Below are 18,846 nucleotides of genomic sequence, written 5' to 3'. Positions count from 1 at the left end.
CTAGAAGTTCAGGAATAAAAAGGAGCAACAAGAATAAACCGCAGGTTCTGTTCCAGTACATCCCTGATGCTCTTTCTTGGTGTTCGGCTTGCGTTCCCACTATTCTGTTGGCACTGCTGTTGTGGAACTCAACTGCCTTCTATGCTTGTAGGGGTTATAAAAATGTCTGCATTCCTGTATACAGTGAAGTCAATGTAGCTAGTTATTGTGGCTCTACTGCACCGCTTGTACTCATACCTAATTATCTCTCACTTCTTTTTGGATTGTCCGTCAAATACAAGGTTTTTACTAAGCTTAGTAAAGAAGGTACGACACTATGAGTGACAGCGCAGTGGCAGGATCACCTCGTGGCTTCACACCTTCTTTTTTTTTGCGGTAACACTAAAAACTTAGCATTTTTGTACAACAGTGTTTTGCATGATTGCGTGCATGAGAACAGTGCGAATAATTTTAAAATATTTTAAGAGCCCACCTTATTGCATTGCTTTCTTTATTTGTGAAAATATTGGCCGCTATCCTCTGTCAAGCTAACAAGACCACGCTAAAGAGCGCATTATATTAGCTGCCCGCAACAACGATGTACGGCGTCCTGTGTCCAGCGACTGCCATGTTTCACATGATCCTCTTGTAAAACTGTATTTCCGCTTCCCTTTTGTCGCAGATGCTTAAAGTGCCAAAGCACGGAGAATAGGCTTGTGAGTACAGATTATTTCTGCGTAGTGGGATACCCACATAATAGATGGACACCTCAGAAACAGCTAATAATGGTCCCATAACCATTAACCACAGTCACAACCACAATCATGCAATTTTACGCCTAAGACCAATTGCATCCTACGACATCATTTGAGCGCTTGAAATTTTCTTGCTTACTGATGAGTGATCTCCTGCCTCCTCGTTCATCTACCATGGTATCACAAAGATTGCGGATTGATCGCTACAAGAAATTACAAAGGCGCTGCGTTCAGCTATTGCAGCGACCACTTCATTTGTTTAAAGCGACGCCAAATGCTTTTTTGTGAAGTGCTTGAATAACAATGCAGCCATAAAATTTGAATGATTGTGACGAACTGAGGGCAGGATCATCAGACATCGCGAGCTCGACACGTGCAGTCACTGATTTTATTGCAGCGCAAGGACTACAGCGCAAAGCCAAATGAGTATCTACATCGTCAAAACGTGCATACCACTATTTACGACTGTGCTACAGTCACGTAACCAACAAACTTTAAAGCATATGTGCGCCCCACGCTTACATGTGGACAAGCGGCTGCTAGCAGACGACGCGACGCGCAATCCACACTTTCGAGGCTCCGCCAGTGTCCGCCAGGCGGCGACTCCTCTGGATCTCGCGGCCAATGACATCTACGCGGGCTGCCAGTACAGAGCTTCATCCAGCATGCGAATCTCTAGGCAGTGCATCTCCAGGATGAGCAGTTCATCAAGGCAGTACATGGATTTCTCTAAACGGTTGGCCCTGTGGCTTCGAACAACGTCTTGCTTACTTCTCTTAGCGTAATTTCGGCATCTTATATTTACTTCATATGGCTGATTAACCTCCTTTATCGTCAAATTTCTATCCCCATGCCATTTTCAGAGGATTAAAAATAAAATCGGCTGTCTAAGATATTTTAAAGTGTCCTGACTAGGGAGTGTCGCTGCCCAAAACCCATCCAGATCAAGCGACATGCATATTCGAAAGTTCCGGGGCTTGAATTACGCAATAGACTGAAGTATACTTGCCGAAGTAAAACACACCTCTATAGTAAAGCAATATGCGGCCAGCTATAGCTAAAATTTAATTAATAAATTAAATTCTGGGGTTGTACGTGCCAAAACCACCATCTCATTATGAGGCACGCCGTAGTGGGGGACTCCGGATTAATTTGGACCACCTGGCATTCTTCAACGTGCACCTAAATCTAAGCACACGGGTGTTTTCTGCATTTCGCCCGCATCGAAATGCGGCCGTCGCGGCCGGGATTCGATCCCGCGACCGCAGGCTCCGCAACATAGCTGAACCATGAACAGCAATGATGCTGAAGTTTGCTTTCCTTACAAAGACATATGCCAAATCATAGAAATATCCATTACTATAATCGCCATTCTCCCGGTGGTTGAACGACCTGCAGAATCAAATTTCTCCCTATTAACTTTAGTACAAAAGACTGGCGTTAACGACTCAGCTATCGAACCACTTGTGTGTCTGATACTTGGTGCGAGATTTTTAGAGCGCAAAGTGGGAGAGTGGCGACACCTGCTCATTCATTTCGGAGTAAACAAGAGGCCCCGGACGGAAAAACGTTTGCACTGCTTGGGATTTATATTGTGCCCGAAGAATTATCGTCACCTATCTTGCACGCGTTTTCTTTTAACACTAGGCGCTCTGTACATTCTTGTCAGGAACGTGATGTCACGCTGTATACGCGCATGCAAAGTCTACCGGGAGGGCTGTTTTAAAGAAAGGTGCGTGCAAGATGCATGCCGATTATTGTTAGGGGACAAGATAAGTCCCAAAATTTGCTCCTGTTTCTTAACATATACGCTCCCGAAGCGTGCCATCGCAGTGTCCAAAACGTGCCTAGCCGGAGCTGCCGATGTGCAATGTCGATGATGACAATTAAAGTAGGAAGTTGTGACGTGAGAGAATGAGGACAGTGGCAGGACGTCAAGGTAGGGCCAATACGAGCGCAGAGTAAAAGATATAGTTGCCAATCACAGGGCTAACGCAGAAACACCGGCTAGTTGCTTTGTTTAAAACAGGACATCGGTAAACTCACGTAAGTGCCACAGAATGTGCCGGTAAGTAAAAGTAGCAGAAGTGAATTTCAATTGTGAAGTTAGCCATCCCGAAACTGCAGAGTGGGTAATGAAGGACAACGTACAGTGGAGAGAGCTACAAAGTGACACTTGTCGGTGCAACTTTGTCGGAATGTGTTGAATTTGGCGGTTGGGAGTACGCTGCTAGATGCTTGTGCACTTACTAGATCCAAATGACTGTACCGAAACGAATGTGAGAAAACTCAGCTTTATGTAGACACTTTCGGAGTGGGCCTGTCATTCACAACAAACTTCTTAACTAAAAATAGTAACTACACGCACCATATTGATACACGATCTTGTCCGCCTCGACAGCCAACTATTATCGGAGGACGTAATATTGGGCACTTGGCGTTAATGCAGATTCAGTTTTCAAGCCGTCCAGGCCTTACTAGACTATCCACACAGTACGGGTCCACACTCTAGGCTTAGAGTCACCTTACCCAGTGCGTATTTTGCATCTTCCTTCTGTCGTCATCGTCACCCGTCATGCTTCTCTTTTCCCTCTTGCTCTTTCCCCAGTGAAGTCTAGAGCAATATACCTCAGGCCGACGTCTTTGTGTTTTACTTCATTAAACTTTTCTATATATATATATATATATATATATATATATATATATTCAACTGTTTAGGAGGCAGAAATGAACTGTGCAAGAATGCACAAGTGCTTGCGGCAAGTGCATTGCACACCATTCCCTTTTTGACCATCTATTTAATCTCGAAGACAATAAATAACGACCTTAACAATGCACTGTGTGAAAAAAAACTTCTCCACGCCGTTCGGACTGAGCTACGAATTCTTTTTTTTTTCTTCTTCTTTCAGGGCAGCTGTCCCACCACAAGCACCTCCATGGGGGCATAGAGTTCCTGGAGAGCATCCCTCATACCGGGAGCGGTAAAGATCGGCGACAAGATCTAAAGGATTCTTACCTCCATAAATGCGGCCAATCAGTGAAGAACGAGCTTGACTGAAAAATCCCGCTGTCACTCGTATAGAGCGTTTACTGCATACACAGCGCCGAAGAAGCCTTCCCGGTACAGCAACGCACCAGCCAGCCCCCCCCCCCCCCTCAACAATACGCCGAAATAAATACAAACAGCGTCGTTAAAGAGTATGCATAGAATATTGAAAAACTTCGCGCCCTGTCTGAAATGTGTTCAAAGTCTGTAAAGAAGCACGGTTGTTATTTCTGTGAGGGTACTAGTCTCTATCATTTGTTGATGTGAAACACATGCTGTATGACGTAATAGTTCAGCGGAAATCCGCTAGGTGGAGATGAGTAATGAAAGGGAAACTGAGACATCCACCCATATGTAGCAATTTGCTACAATGGAAACCCAACCGGGTTCCTCGAAAGAAAGCCTCGCAGTTGAAGAAAAATTCGTCCTGGTCCGGGACTCGAGCCCGGGACCACCGCCTTTCCGGGGCAGCCACTCTACCATCTGAGCTAACCAGGCGGCTAGCAGATGGCAGGGCGAAGTCGAATTTGTCGACAACTCGAAGCAAAGGCAAGTGTATGACGTAATAGTTCAGCGGAAATCCGCTAGGTGGAGATAAGTAATTAAAGGGAAACTGCGACATCCACCCAAATGTAGCAATTTGCTACAATGGAAACCCAACCGGGTTCCTCGAAATAAAGCCTCGCAGTTGAAGAAAAATTCGTCCTGGTCCGGGACTCGAGCCCGGGACCACCGCCTTTCCGGGGCAGCCGCTCTACCATCTGAGCTAACCAGGCGGCTAGCAGATGGCAGGGCGAAGTCGAATTTGTCGACAACTCGAAGCAAAGGCAAGTGTATGACGTAATAGTTCAGCGGAAATCCGCTAGGTGGAGATAAGTAATTATAGGGAACCTGCGACATCCACCCAAATGTAGCAATTAGCTACAATGGAAACCCAACCGGGTTCCTCGAAAAAAAGCCTCGCAGTTGAAGAAAAATTCGTCCTGGTCCGGGACTCGAACCCGGGACCGCCGCCTTTCCGGGGCAGCCGCTCTACCATCTGAGCTAACCAGGCGGCTAGCAGATGGCAGGGCGAAGTTGAATTTGTCGACAACTCGAAGGAAAGGCAAGTGTATGACGTAATAGTTCAGCGGAAATCCGCTAGGTGGAGATAAGTAATTAAACGGAAACTGAGACATCCACCCAAATGTAGCAATTTGCTACATTGGAAACCCAACCGGGTTCCTCGAAAGAAAGCCTCGCAGTAGAAGAAAAATTCGTCCTGGTCCGGGACTCGAACCCGGGACCACCGCCTTTCCGGGGCAGCCGCTCTACCATCTGAGCTAACCAGGCGGTTAGCAGATTCCCTTTAATTACTTATCTCCACCTTTACTTATTTAATAATTTACTGATTAGTCAATTTCCTACTAATTACTTATCTAATTTACTAATTTACACATTATCTTACACACATTTACACATTTCCTAATTATCTAATTTACACATTTACTAATTACTTATCTCCACCTAGCGGATTTCCGCTGAACTATAACGTCATACACTTGCCTTTGCTTCGAGTTGTCGACAAATTCGACTTCGCCCTGCCATCTGCTAGCCGCCTGGTTAGCTCAGACGGTAGAGCGGCTGCCCCGGAAAGGTGGTGGTCCCGGGTTCGAGTCCCGGACCAGGACGAATTTTTCTTCAACTGCGAGGCTTTCTTTCGAGGAACCCGGTTGGGTTTCCATTGTAGCAAATTACTACATTTGGTGGATGTCTCAGTTTCCCTTTAGAAACACATGCTCGATTTGCTGTTTGTTTAATAACTGTAGATAGATGGGAAGGTAAGCTACATTGGAGAGCCGGCAAGTACACTTAAGAAATTGAGGCTAGCCTTTTCGCTATCTAACACGCGCACACATATCACAGACATACAAACATACTAAGCCAACAAAAGGTACCTATACAGAAGGGAAAATTTCAGGTAAATTCACGCATATGCATCCGCGTTAAGCAAGAGAAGTTTACGTCAGCTGTGCGATAAGGACACTTATACTCGCGCCCACAAAGGTCATTTTTCAAGTAATCCTGAAAGTGAACACTCAATGTAAGTAGAAATGACTATGATCCCAGATAATGGCAGATATCCCTCACGAGGAATTGACCAAGAAGCGGCCAGTAGAACAATGAAATATGGGGGTGGGAGGAGGGGAGGGGACTGTAGTATTAGTATTAATTAGAAGAATAGGGTTAATATTTATTGATATTATTATTTTTAAATGAATTACAATATCGTGAATTTACGTGAAATGCATTTTTTACGTGTGTACTGGCAGTTTGGATGATGTCTTCTTACGTGGGGCAGAAAATCGTGTGTAGGTCATGTCTATTCGTAAACTACGTAGAAGTGTATACAACGCACAAGAAGTTTTCGTGTTAACAGCAAACAGTAAAGTATGCCCTACTCGGTAAAGGAATGATGTCTTGGTTGGCTCACTCAACCACATATCTTCAGACATCGTGCTTACGTAGCTTACGCACAAAATGTTTAGCGCGAACGGATGCAGCGGGAAAGCGCCGCGCGCTGGCAAGCGAGCTTACACTGGATCATTGGAATTCGGCAGCATTTACAAACCAGTGCCCTTGTTCTCTGAATTACCATCTAAAGCTATGCCTTCCGCACGGCTTACCACGACAGCAGGTAACACCAGTTTGCCGTCTATGGCTTGGAGTAGCATTCACTAATGCTTACTCCTTCCAAATCAGCATGACAAGAAGTCCGAATGCAAAGTTTGTTAGTCAGAAGAGACAATTTCGCACCTTCTATGCCACTGTCCTCGTTTCAGTGCACAAAGAAAACGCTCGATAAGCTTGACAATGGCCACTTACCGAAAACACAATTTCTGGACCCTTGTCCCAGCCGACGTCAGCTCGAGTTACTCCAAAAGGGCCCTGAGGAAAGTGACAGCACCTGTAAGTGATACTTCGTAGAACTGTGGCAGGAGGCTCAAAATGGACAAAGTCCTTAACAGAAAGTTGGAAATAAATAGAAATTAGGTCATATTACGTCGGCGCATATATCGTGGCGGCAAGATTAATGAGCTTGATAAACTTTCTATTTTCGTCGCAAATGATGCTTTGATATCCAGCTTCCGACAATGGCTCCTTTCGTATAAGTGTAGATTTCTCGGCTTCTAGAGCTGCCCGAACACTTCCACAGTCACCATGTCTTGTGCCTTTAAAACATTAAGTGCAACCCTTTCTTCGGCAGAAATGACACAGATAAACAACTATGTGTCACTGAGATGGATTAGAAGCCTTATTACGTTTTACCTTCACGGTATGATTTGGCAAACTGCTTTCCTCATTGGTTATTTTTTTCTGTTGGGTTTGGCAATGTGTCTACATTGTGGTGCCAAAAATATGCAAATTCAATATGCCATTCGGCAAAAAGGCCGACAACCCGCAAGTGTGGCACCAAAGCCACGTCGTCGTCGGTGGGCGAGCGCCTGCGGTCGTCGGGAAAAAATGGGCGCCGAACGAAATATTTAGCCTCTTTAGAGCGCAGCTCTTAGGCGCCCGTTTCTGCGGCGATCGTCGGCGTAACCTAGCTAACGAGCCCAGCGAAGGATGAAAGAGCGAACGCGGAGCGCAGCGGGGGATGAAAGACGGCGATAGCGAAGAGAGCCCGAGGAGCAAAGCGGAGGAAGATGGTGCAGCGCACCATAAGGCACAAAGCGGAGGAGGAGGGTATGGAGAAAGCGTGAGAAGAAAAGCGCAGTGCGCACAAGGCGGGCTCTGCGGAGACGATGGCTACGAGATGGCGCCACAGTAGCCCATGTCGTCTGGGAGGTCTGTCTGCGGCGGCTGCTGTGAATCGCGTCCACGCGTCACCCACGCGCTGCATCTCGGGATCTCACGATTAGCGAGGCAGTCGCGCCGCCACTTCGCTCCGTTTGCAACGTACCGCATGAGACAGATTGTCCACGCCAGTCAATATATCGCGAAAGGACAAGGCGTATAGAGCTGCGCTCACATTTTTCATTGGGGAGTATCGTAACCGCCGGTGATCTTTTTTTTTAGCTGCACCGAATTTTGAAAGATGGCCTGTAGCAGATAGCGGAATCCTAACCCTTGATCTAAATTACTTGATGAGGCGGCCGTTATTTCTACGAGAAATCAAAACGCTTCATTGAATAACTGACATAATTACGCTATTTACATTTTTAATGATTTACATTACGGCCCATATGTTTCAATAAACGAATTGTACCTTGTGAGTATGCAATGCATATGGACAGTCAGTCAAAGAACTTTATTGAAAGGCCCTGCGACTTTGTGGGACGGGCAAATGGTCCCGCCTAGGTGACGGCCTGGAGTTCTTGAGTCCTGGCGGCTTCCTCGGCCCGCTGGACACCCCAAAGTTGATCGTCGAGGGCAGAACTGAGCAACACAGTCTCCCATATGGAGCTAGGAAAATTCTGAGGATGGCACCGGTTTCGAGCTTTGTGCCGTCAAACATGTGGTAAAAATGCATTGTCGTTCCACTTACGTTTTTTCAAGAAAACGCTGTTCTATGCATTGAAGGACCTAGTAATTGCAACGTTAATGCATTTCGTCGGACACTCTGAAGAATTAATATCTCGAAACTAGTGTAGTCCTTAGAAATTATTTCAAGTGGGTATGCCGTGCATACTCATACTAGAATTTGTATATTAAAATATGTGTCGTAAAGTAATTGTGACAAAGAGATTATCAACTTTGAAAGTGCATAAGAAATCAGCGCATGTGTTTCTGAGAATGTTTTTTGCTTCATTGCTCTTCCACCCCGTCTGTTTTGCCATGCGAAAACGGCTTGCTGGCCACGTGTCTGTTGTTGTCCCGCTGCCCCCCCCCCCCTTTTCTTTTATACTGCTCCACCGCAAAAAACCTTCAGTTCTTAGTCATCGCCTGTTGTGTGCGTTTCTTCTTCTGTGTGTCGTCGTGTTTGTGCTGTTTTCAACTTTTTGTAGATATACCAATTGGCATCTTCTTGCCAAGGGATAAATGTCTCATATATGTGCTGTTGGGCTAGCGGCTTTGACATATAGGGCTATATTCCAGCGCGAAAATCGGACAACCATGCAGACAAGACAAGACAGAGCGATAGCTATCAACTCGCGTTTATTAGTGGATTCTGCAAGTAAGCCGCGATGCATGGCTGGCACCTACGCCTAAAAACTAAAATATTTCCGCCGTGTTACTTCACAAGAAAACAATCCTGTGTATTATTTTCTGTTGTATTATATTATATATGTTGTGTGTTGTTACACACACACACACGCACACACACACAAATAAAAATTAAAAAGTAATAATGTGGTTAGCATTTTTTAAGAACTTCCTGCACTTTCCGGGGACTATTTGTCTGTGTCTCTAACCGTTTTTCCGCAAGCTTCTGTCACTGGATAGTTCATGGTCTAGTGCAGGGGCCTCCAAACCTTGGCCCGCGTCGATTCTTCCGATAACAGCCGCCACGCCAGGCAGATCGTTTTTCCCTACAAAGGTTCCGCTCCGCCTCCACGTAAGAGCGGGGCTCCTCCTCAAAAACTTGCACTATTGCGCTTCCTCCTCGGAGCATGCTTCAGTTCATGTACATGTCACCTTGTCCGAGGCAGCGCGGACGAATCAGGAGCGTCATGCGACCATCGCGTGAGAAGCGCGCGACACTCCGATTGGCCGGTCCCGGCCACCACGTCAGAAGAGACACCGAAGCTTTCTCGGCTTCGCCCAGGCGCGCTTGGCACGGAGAGATTTTGCGGGTGATAAGGTGGCGAAACTGCAGTATGTAAATAGCTGCATAGTATCAAGCTCATTTCTTCGTACCTCGTCACTGATGCCTTTCCTGCGCTCGAAAAAAGATAAATTCAGAGAGTAAAAGAATAGAGAAAGGAATTCAACAAGAAGGGACACTCCCATAGGGCCCAGCGGCCGAATTGACTGCAGCGTGCCAAGCGGTCGGTGTCGATCACTTGCAACACTTCCGGTTTCGGTTTTGGGCGCGCGTATTTTGAACGCAAGCTAGCACGCCGGCTGCGCACCCCCCCCCCCCCTTTTTTTTTCCTTTTTTTTGCTCTTCGTGCAGAATCGGTTTATTATTTAGTAAAAATGATTGCGAACGATCTCATAAAGTCCCATCGAATCTGTGCCACGTGCAATTTCACAAAGTAGACGCAAGACCTTTTGTGCAATGAGGAAATATTTATTTTGCTCTATATAAAAGCTCGTTCCGCGCTTTTTGTGCGTTGATCCAACGTTGTGACACCAGCAGGTAAGGCAGTAGTTCCTGTATGAAGCTCCACCGGACGGTACCAGCTGAAAAAAAAGTAAATTACAAGCATGTTAAATTTGCAAGCACGTAACAGCATGTTACAAGCATGAGTCATTTTGGTATTTAGACATCGGAATACCACGAGGCGAAACGTGCGAAAGCGGTGAATGGGCGGGATTACAAACAAAAGCAATTCGCTTTTACATACATGGCGTAGAAAATACCCGACTCATCCCAGACATATATGAAAACATCTGATTTCCAAGTGTTCCCCAATTTCCGGGCATTATTTCCTGCACTTAGGCAGCACAAATACACGAGCGACTTCGCGTTTCCAAAACTTGGCCTCGGGCGACGCGACGGTACGCGACCTACACAGAGACGGACGCAACAGGCATTCAAGACAAATGCGTCGGTGCAATGCCTTTTTTCAGTCCTTTAGAAGACGTAATTTTCGAACTACAAGTTTCTGATATGTTCGTCGTTCGCGCGTTCTGCCGGCGCCCGCAGCACACCCCATGTTATCAGTCTTGGCAATCGCCCATCGCGTTTTCAACAGGCGTGAGTATCGAAAGAAAGCATATGTTGTTGCGGAGCCACAAAAAACGTCACAGACTTGTCCCTCTAAGATTCATTACAAGCCAAACTAACTTTATCACCACGGCCGAACTGCTTATCGCTAACTGCGTCACAGCGCGCTGTGCGGCCATCATGCCTCAAAAGTACCCCAGAAAGTAACGAAATTACTTTTCAGTAATGTCTGGCGTCAGAGAAAGCGGCACAAACTTCTCCTAGCAAGATGCACTAGACTACACACCACGGCTGAGTTCTCGCTAACTGCGACATGGCGCCCTGTGCGGCCAGTGTGGCTCAAAAACCGAAATAAGTTACAATAATCCCCTAGGAAGCGTCGGAAACATGTCTCAGCACGATTCATTTACTCAAATTAACTGCGCCAGGATGGCCGAGCTGTTTCTCGCTAACTGCGTCTTAAGTCTCGGTCCCGTGCCGTAAGCCTAATTGCGTCGTAGACTGTGAAACAAGATTTCTCACCTTGCCGTAGTCCAATAGTGCAGTGGTGTCTTGTCCCAGTGCAGAAGGAACGCAAGAATACGCCGAGAGCCCAATAAACCAGGTTACATTTAAAAAAGAAAAAAAGAATGAGACAGACGGGTCGCCGTGCGCGAGCGCTCAAACGCACGCGCAGCCATCCTCGCTGGCTTCGGGGGAGTGTCTGGCGGATGACGCATGTATCTGGCAAGGTATATGTAAACTGGTAGCGAAGCTTCCATAGAAGCCCATACGTTCAAAACATGGCGGTTCTTCAGCAGCTCATGGGGCTTGGCGCCATCTGTATGTGGTGGGAACACTTCCGGCGGAACAAAAAATAAAGCGGATGCGACGCAATGTCCGGTACAATAGTGACGTCATATATGTTGCTGGCACTGGCGCGAAAATTGACCTCAAAACAGTTCGTAGGCCTGCCACAACCAAGGAATCGCGCCGATTGCCAACCGGCGCAAGTCCTTGGTGAGTCCGCACCTTGAGTCCGCTTCAAGTCAATGTCAGCTTTCCATCTCTAATGACTAAATTAATGTAGACTCATGACTCGACAGTGGTGTTTAGGCATACTGCCGTTTAATTCGCCTTGGTTTTACTAGGAGATTTCATCCTTAGCCTCAGCAGCGTACCTAATATTTATAGCGCTGTTTAGTTTATGTTTCGCAGATACGCAGGTGTCTTAAGGTGTACATTGCTTGTGTGGCTTGTGGGCTTGAATTCTAAGAAGCAAAAATAACGCGTATTCATGCGCAAGATTATGACAACATTTCAATTTTATTCACTGAAATTCATAACACAATTTAATACACTGTACAGTCAGCACCGACTGTGGCAATAAGTAGAAAAAGTTCGTCTACACTACGTACATCACGCGCTGATAAATTAGACTTGCCCATAGCAACATGTACAATCAACGTCACAATAACAACTGCTTTAAAACAAGAGAAAATGCCTCGAAAATTAACTTTACCGAAATATACACACACCAGGGTCCATGTCTCAAAAATAAAAATCAACCTTCCGCTTGTCCATCTGCTAGTAATATACCCTTTTAAAATTTTTGATCGGCAGGTATACAAGTTAGAACGAGTTCAATTGACATCCAGTATGGACATTATTTCTGTTAGTATGGTGAATTTTACAGGGTTTCAAAACAAAGCAATGTGTTTTCAACACCTTAAAAGCATTACCCAATATTCCGCCTTTGTTTCAGGATCGCAGGAAAAGAAGCACGTGAACGCGCCAGCACATATTTGCCTATCCATTGTTATGCATACAGTTGCATCTAAATTGCATCTAAGGATGTTGTAATGGAAAATGATAAGAAGGCTGGTACACACCGATATTTAAGGCGGAAGAACAAGAGTCCCGACGAAATAAGCAGCCGAGTGGTTGCTATTAGCAAGTTACGCCGTTTTTTGTCTGATTACTGACACTTATATGCCTTTATAAAAAAGAGGGCGACAGAATTGCCGACACTTAGTCAGTCGCCAATCAGTCAATCAACCATCAAATGAAACATGCCCTAATGGGAATCTAAAATAAGGAGCGTGTACCAGAAAAAAAAGACTATATTCTGCAGAGAGGTGTATAGACTCACTCCCGTAGTAGTTTTGATATCCTCCGGCTTCCATAGCGAAAATCAAAAAGTGCTTTGCAAAAAAGTTATAACAACATCAAATGAACAATGACCCGAGTGAACTGGAAATCGTGTTTCATAATGTAGCAGCCGGAGGTTTTACTCCTCACTTAGTCCGCCGATGCTAAGTGGCGGTCACGGCACTATGACAACATCACGTCACGCCTTGCCACTCATCTATAAACTGAGGCTGAGTTGAAATTTGTAACCTAAATAAAGACCATGGTAAAATTGGAAGGCAGGAAAGAAACTAAGAGGAAGGAATTGCCATGTATCCCTCATTTACTACTGGGGAACTCCACCTACACATTAATTAAAATTTCTTCTTTTTCACAAGAGGAGATCGCTACTGGTGCATCTGCGAATGTTTATTGCAAGCAGTACCGCACGAAACAGTGCAAGCCTTACTGCGCCCAAATGCCACAAAAGAATGCTACCTGGCGAGCTATAATTGCATGAGGCCACGAGGTCAGCGCTAAGAAGGATAATCCAGGATAAGAAAGAAGAAACAAGCTGTGTCGCTCTACTTCACCACCGTGAAGGGCCACCTCCACAAACCATAGGACATGGACGTCGACATTAAAGGAAGTTTTATCTTTTAAAGAAAGCATGGAAAGTGTACACAGTTTACTGCTCATAATATAGTGCCAGATATGGCGTTATCCCATTTTACGCCTTCGAATTATGCACTAAACTTTTTTTTCTTCAAATAAGTTTGCCTTCTTTGTGAGGAGACTCACCACCTTGCTCACCGCCTGGAATATACCCTGAGAAATCTCAACTGTTCAGCCTTTGCACTTGTTGCTTAGCTTGACGCTTCGTTTGTGCACATTGAAATTCAACATTTCTTTTTCGTGCAAACCAATGCAACCTGATTCGGGCAAAGAGGCAAAATAAGGCATTATAAACGTCCTCTTCACAAACGGCGAGTGTCTTTTCAACCTTCTCATGAAGACGCGTACACAACGTATGTCCTACTCTCTCCATGGAGAAAAGGCTACCGATGGCTTCCTGAAAAACATTTTCGCAGCCTTCAACAAAAGACACGAATGGAGGGGAAGGAACTGAGAGACTTCCAAAGTCAGATTCCGCAGTACCTTTTACGCTCAAATATAGTAGCACTTGGTTGGCCTCACTAAATGACGCATATTCTACCTTCAGGCTACATTTCTGGGTTGTTCTGACGCACGAATGGGACCGCAAAAATTTCGCCGCTAACCAGCCGGCAAAATAAACTAGGTTATTTTGCTGTATGTCCGAAAGTTCGTCCGAGAAAGAATCATCTGTCATGCTAAGCGAGACTGTGCTTCTGATACCAAGAGCCGGAAACAGTGCCGAAATGCCGACAGGAAGAGTTGCCAAGACTGTTGTCATGTCCTCGGCGCAGTTAGAGTTTTCAGACAACTTGAACAGGTTATTGATCAAAAGATGCCTGAAAGCGGCCTGAAACTGACGAGCTGTAGTGTTGGTGTTCGCACCTGATTTGGACCTTATCGTCGAAAAGCTGTTTTCAAGTGCGTCCTGGTTTAATCGCCTGGCGAGAACATAAGAAAATCCATAATTCATTGTGAGATGATCATAGAGCATCAAAAGAGACCGCATGGTTAAACAAAACCCGCGTATACAAGGCGGCTGCCTCGGACAACCCACTACTCGCATGTTTTCAAATACTGCAATGCATTCCGTCAGAAACTCTCTATGGACAGAGCCATTGCACATCGCAGATGCATAAGGTGTCTTTGCCGCTCTCTGTGAACTGTTCAGGCAGTCAAACAAACGATCTATCCTTTCTACAAATCGTGCAGTATGAATTGCTTCAGCGGGCAGCTGCTGAAAAGTGACCAAGGTGTACATTGCAGCAGCACAGTGGTTGCTGAAAACTTGTGCAGCCAATTTTACAGACATCTTTGATGCAAAGGTTAGGTTAAAATGTCTGTCGTTCAGCCTTGGTATCGAACGAATCTCATGCGTGCGGTCCTTTTCATACGCCTGCCTAATGTAACTGCTCTTCACAAGGTGATCACCTATTCTGAAATCATACTTAAATAGCATGTTTCGGAGGCATTTAAGTAAGTGCGGAGCATCGAAAAGAAAAAAGAGCCTCCTTCCGTCTATGTCTGTATACGGCTCTTCGGTGGTGACTAGGCTTGCAAAAAGGGACACGTTCTGGCTTCCCTGGTCACAGACTACCGCTACTGGTTGCAAGCCAGCGTCCACAAGGGACTTGCAGCATTGCAAAAGCAGGTCTTTCAAAATGCTTGCGGGTGTTCCTCGATAGGCAAAAAAATAACCAAGAGGTTGTTTCCATGGCGTTCGGATACCTTTTGCCATGAAGACAAGAGCCTTGTGGCAGAGGTTATTGCCTTGAAAACCGTTATACTCTTCTAGACCTTCAAACCTGTCATGCGAGGGGTTGTATGAAAGTTCTTTTTTAATATGCATTTCATCGAAAACAATGCAACAGGCTCTGTCACTCATGGAAAAGGTAGCCGCTCGTCTCTTTATAAGGTCGAAGATTTCCGGGAAAAACCCAACCCTTAGTGGCACACGCTGAAGCCATAACTGCAAGGATCGCACTGATGGCAGCCTGAGAAGTCGCCTGCAATACCTATAACCCTTAGGACTATGAAAGTAGAGCCCTAAGGCAAAGGATTTGTTCTGGCTTGACCATCGGCGACCGAACCGGCTCACATTCTTCATCCTCAGCTGAGCCTCCAGGAGTGCAGCAACAGGTGGAGACACGTGTAAGCGGACGCTCCAGACGATTTCTTCAATCGTTAAGGCTTGACGCTTCCTCTGCAGTCTTCTTTGCAGCCTCCGGTTAAAATCCCGCTGCTTCCGCAGTTTTTTCTTGAGCTCCTTGGTTTTTCTCCGAGCCTCGGACTCACTGGTACAGGGCGCTGTGGGTGTGGAAAGATGTGGGTTTTTCAAGAAGTTTGCTTCATAGATATTCAATGTATATTAGAAACCGTTAAGATGAGCATGTGATACTGGCTAATTTTTACGTAGTTCTGAGCTTTGAGGCATGACCAGATTGTATTTAGCTTTTTACGAGGGCTATTTGTGTAACGCTAAGGAATGCTGATTACTGCAGCCCCGGCTGACTTTTACATCGTTGAATGAACTTGTGCGAATGTTTCTGCGTATTTGAGGACAGGGGGCCCGCTTGGCAAGTCATTCTTGGCGCGTAAGCAGACATGTCTGCTGCACACTTCATGTTGTATGACTCAGTGCTCAGCACAGTGAGACCAAATAAAAATTATCGTTTGAAGATAGAGAAATATTTAACAAAGCAGTGAAACATGACCTTATTTTAATACCCGCCCTCTGTGGCGAGCACAAAAAGCATAACAGAAATATCTTTTCTGTTTTTACATCTTTAGCCTTAGATAAATCTGCGAGAGAATTGTTTTTCTGGATGACTTTCAATTGCTTTCATATCGTTAGCGACTTCATGTGCAGCGCTATAGATTTTTTTAGCATTTTTGTAATACTTTACCAGTATAATAATTAAGGGAGCTCAAGACAAACAGCCGATAGCAGGCAACCACAACAACAGATGTCTTGTAATCCTAACTGGGTGATGTCGTTCGTAAGAAAATTTCCACTTTTGCTTTTACCTTACACTTTTGTAAAATTTAAAGGGCGCGTTGGCGCCCAATATGATTTTACACGATGTAAATATACTTACATTTGCGGAAAGCCTCAGCAGCTGTGCCAGTGACAGAGCATTTTCGAGAAGTCTGTGCAACCGACGGAACCTGGGGAGCCGCGTCACCACTGGCCTCTTGTGCAGGAACAGCCCCCTCCAACTGCATGTAATCCTCTTGTTCTGCGGAGGAGGGAGAAAATATGGGGCATTTTAGCTTGTCCAACCTGGAGAGATAACAAAAGAGAAAAGAAGTGACGAGAGTGGCGCAGAGACCACATTCCGCCAGGAGTTACCAGCGACTTCCCGCGGAGGTGCTGCGCCTCTAAGTGAAGAACAGATGTACGTGTGATCACAGTGGTCCCTTACTGTGCTCCACCCTGCAATTTTGTTTAGGGAACCTATTGTTGGGGAACAGTGGTGTCTTCGCTCCTTATATGTGTCCTTAACATAAAAAGGCAAGGTTACCCTCTACACGAGAGAACTCCTTCACCGAGGCGCTGCCTTCAGCAAGCCGGTAGGATGTTGGCTCAAGAACCGATGGCACCTGGGGAGCGGCGTTACCACTGCCATCTTGTGCAGGAACAGCCTCCTCCAATTGCATGTAGCCACGGTGTGCTGCGAATGAGGGACATAATATGGTGCATTTCAGTGTGTCAAACACGCAGCAAAAAAAAAATGAAAGAAAAAAAAGGAAGAAAGACGTGATGGAGAGTGCCACTGAGAGCACATTTCGCCAGGAATTACGTGGGACTTCCTGCGGAGAGGCTGCACGTCCAAGTGGAGGACAGGCGTACGTGTGATCACATTGGTCCCTTACTGTGCTCCACCCTGCAGTTTTTTTTTTCGGGTACTAAGGGAACAGTCGTGTCTTCGCTCCTTATATCTGTCCTTAACATAAATAGGCAAGGAATTACCTCCTACACTAGGTGATTTCTTCACGGTGGTTGGTTGGCAGCCCATTGGTGAGACACCATCTGAGATGAACGAGCTCACGTGGCCTGACAAGTTGGACTCTGCAAACGTAATGTGGACAATTTATTTATGCCATATGCCACTACGTGTAATGTTAAAATGAAAGTCACCTTCAATTTTGGAAGGCTGGAGATGATTCTGACCAACCTCACCACACCTGTAGCCATGGGTGTCAGATCCGGTGCCTGCCATAAAGGTGCAGTAAAATATACGTTGATTTTATACCAAGGAATGCATTAGATCAATTCTGTCCATGCATTCCCCTTGTTCTATTAAAGATAAGCACTGTTTTACGAACGACTATAGTACAGGCATGCCTATTGTCGTGCGAAAGACGGCTTGGCGATTTGCTTACTGATAACAGGAGATATTGTAGGCTCTGCGTCGTGACGAAGTAAACCGGGCCGCAGGAATGCTGATTCATGAAAGTGCAGCGAGCACACTACTCTCGACCGTAGTTGTCCCGGCGTCTTATCTAGCAGGCATGGGTTCCTACAAAATTTCACCCAGGATTCACGCCTGCAAATTCAAAGTAGCATGTAGCATTATTTAGGCCAATGTCCTGGTGAATAAGGAAGAAAAAAAAGAGAAAACTAGATCAACGCAAAGCAGGGTGATGACAGCAAATGAAGAACCCATGGCAGGAAAGATGTGGCTGTAGCACAAAGTGAAAGCATGCAGTACTGCGTGTGAGAGATTAGGGCCGGTATTTTGTAGCGAGGCATTATTACTTATTCTACTCTAGTCTTATCATCCACCGCTCAGTCTGTTCCGGCTGATCCCGTTGATAACGCGAGCGGACCGTCGCTCCGACCACTGACAAAGTGCGATAAGCGCAAAAAGGCATTATTACATGAAAGGCATCGCTACAAAATATCGGCCTAGTTGTGCATCTAAGCACAGTAATAACGATTTGGAGCGTTGTTTTTATATAGAACTAAAGCGATGCGAATTTTAATTGACTGAAGCACAATATTTAAGCTATTTGAATAGGTGGTGAAGCGCTGGGGAAGTTGACACCAAAAGCTCCGAGCCAAAACTAAGGCCACAACGTAGCGCTAATTGTAAAGTAACAGAAGTTTCACACAAATTTTTCAAAGCACCACGGCATCCCTCCACACAACCCTACAGGAAGGCATTGATAGTAATAGAGTTTTGCCTCACCTTGTGGAATAGAGAGGAAACCGGTGTAGTGAAACGTCAGCCGTACGGTCGTTGCTGCTGCATCCTTGCACGGCACATCGTTTCCGCGGGTATCGAGGAAAACGTTCGGCGTGAACTGTTGGTCGCATCGTCCCGTAGGACGCCGTGCCCGTTGGACGCAGTGTTCAGCACTTTCATCCACGATGAAACGCACCTCGCAACACCACGCTCAGCAAAAAGTAAATTCGCGCCACAATAATTCAGAGAACGCATGCAGGAGCGAAACACCAAAGCATGCGAGGAGGCGTGTCG

The 18,846-nt window shown here is 45.8% G+C and overlaps 2 protein-coding genes and 1 long non-coding RNA gene across 3 annotated transcripts in view; 1 reads left to right on the top strand and 2 right to left on the bottom strand.

Moving 5' to 3' along the window:
* Positions 1-3,886, top strand: part of LOC119443259 (uncharacterized) — a 120,257-nt gene extending 116,371 nt beyond the window's left edge. Inside the window, exon 11 of the mRNA XM_049660463.1 lies at positions 3,644-3,886. Coding sequence (XP_049516420.1) covers positions 3,644-3,792 — 149 coding nt within the window. The 3' untranslated portion in view covers positions 3,793-3,886. The remainder of the gene's footprint in view (positions 1-3,643) is intronic.
* Positions 3,887-9,976: 6,090 nt separating this feature from the next.
* On the bottom strand, positions 9,977-11,299 carry LOC125942299 (uncharacterized). The gene is made up of 2 exons (XR_007464978.1): positions 11,120-11,299; positions 9,977-10,110 (listed from the first exon to the last, which is right to left on the bottom strand). It is a non-coding gene; the product is annotated as an uncharacterized LOC125942299 (long non-coding RNA).
* Positions 11,300-13,544: 2,245 nt separating this feature from the next.
* On the bottom strand, positions 13,545-15,080 carry LOC119453504 (uncharacterized). Its single transcript, XM_037715549.2, has one exon. It carries the CDS (start codon positions 14,817-14,819, stop codon positions 13,545-13,547), a length of 1,275 nt encoding a protein of 424 aa, XP_037571477.1. The 5' UTR covers positions 14,820-15,080.
* Between the last annotated feature and the right edge of the window lie 3,766 nt (positions 15,081-18,846).

The sequence above is a fragment of the Dermacentor silvarum genome, chromosome 1 (genome assembly GCF_013339745.2).
Source record: "Dermacentor silvarum isolate Dsil-2018 chromosome 1, BIME_Dsil_1.4, whole genome shotgun sequence".
NCBI classification, from domain to species: Eukaryota; Metazoa; Arthropoda; class Arachnida; order Ixodida; family Ixodidae; genus Dermacentor; species Dermacentor silvarum.
The sequence above is the reverse complement of the archived record's forward strand: the minus strand, read 5'-3'. Positions and strand labels throughout refer to the sequence as shown.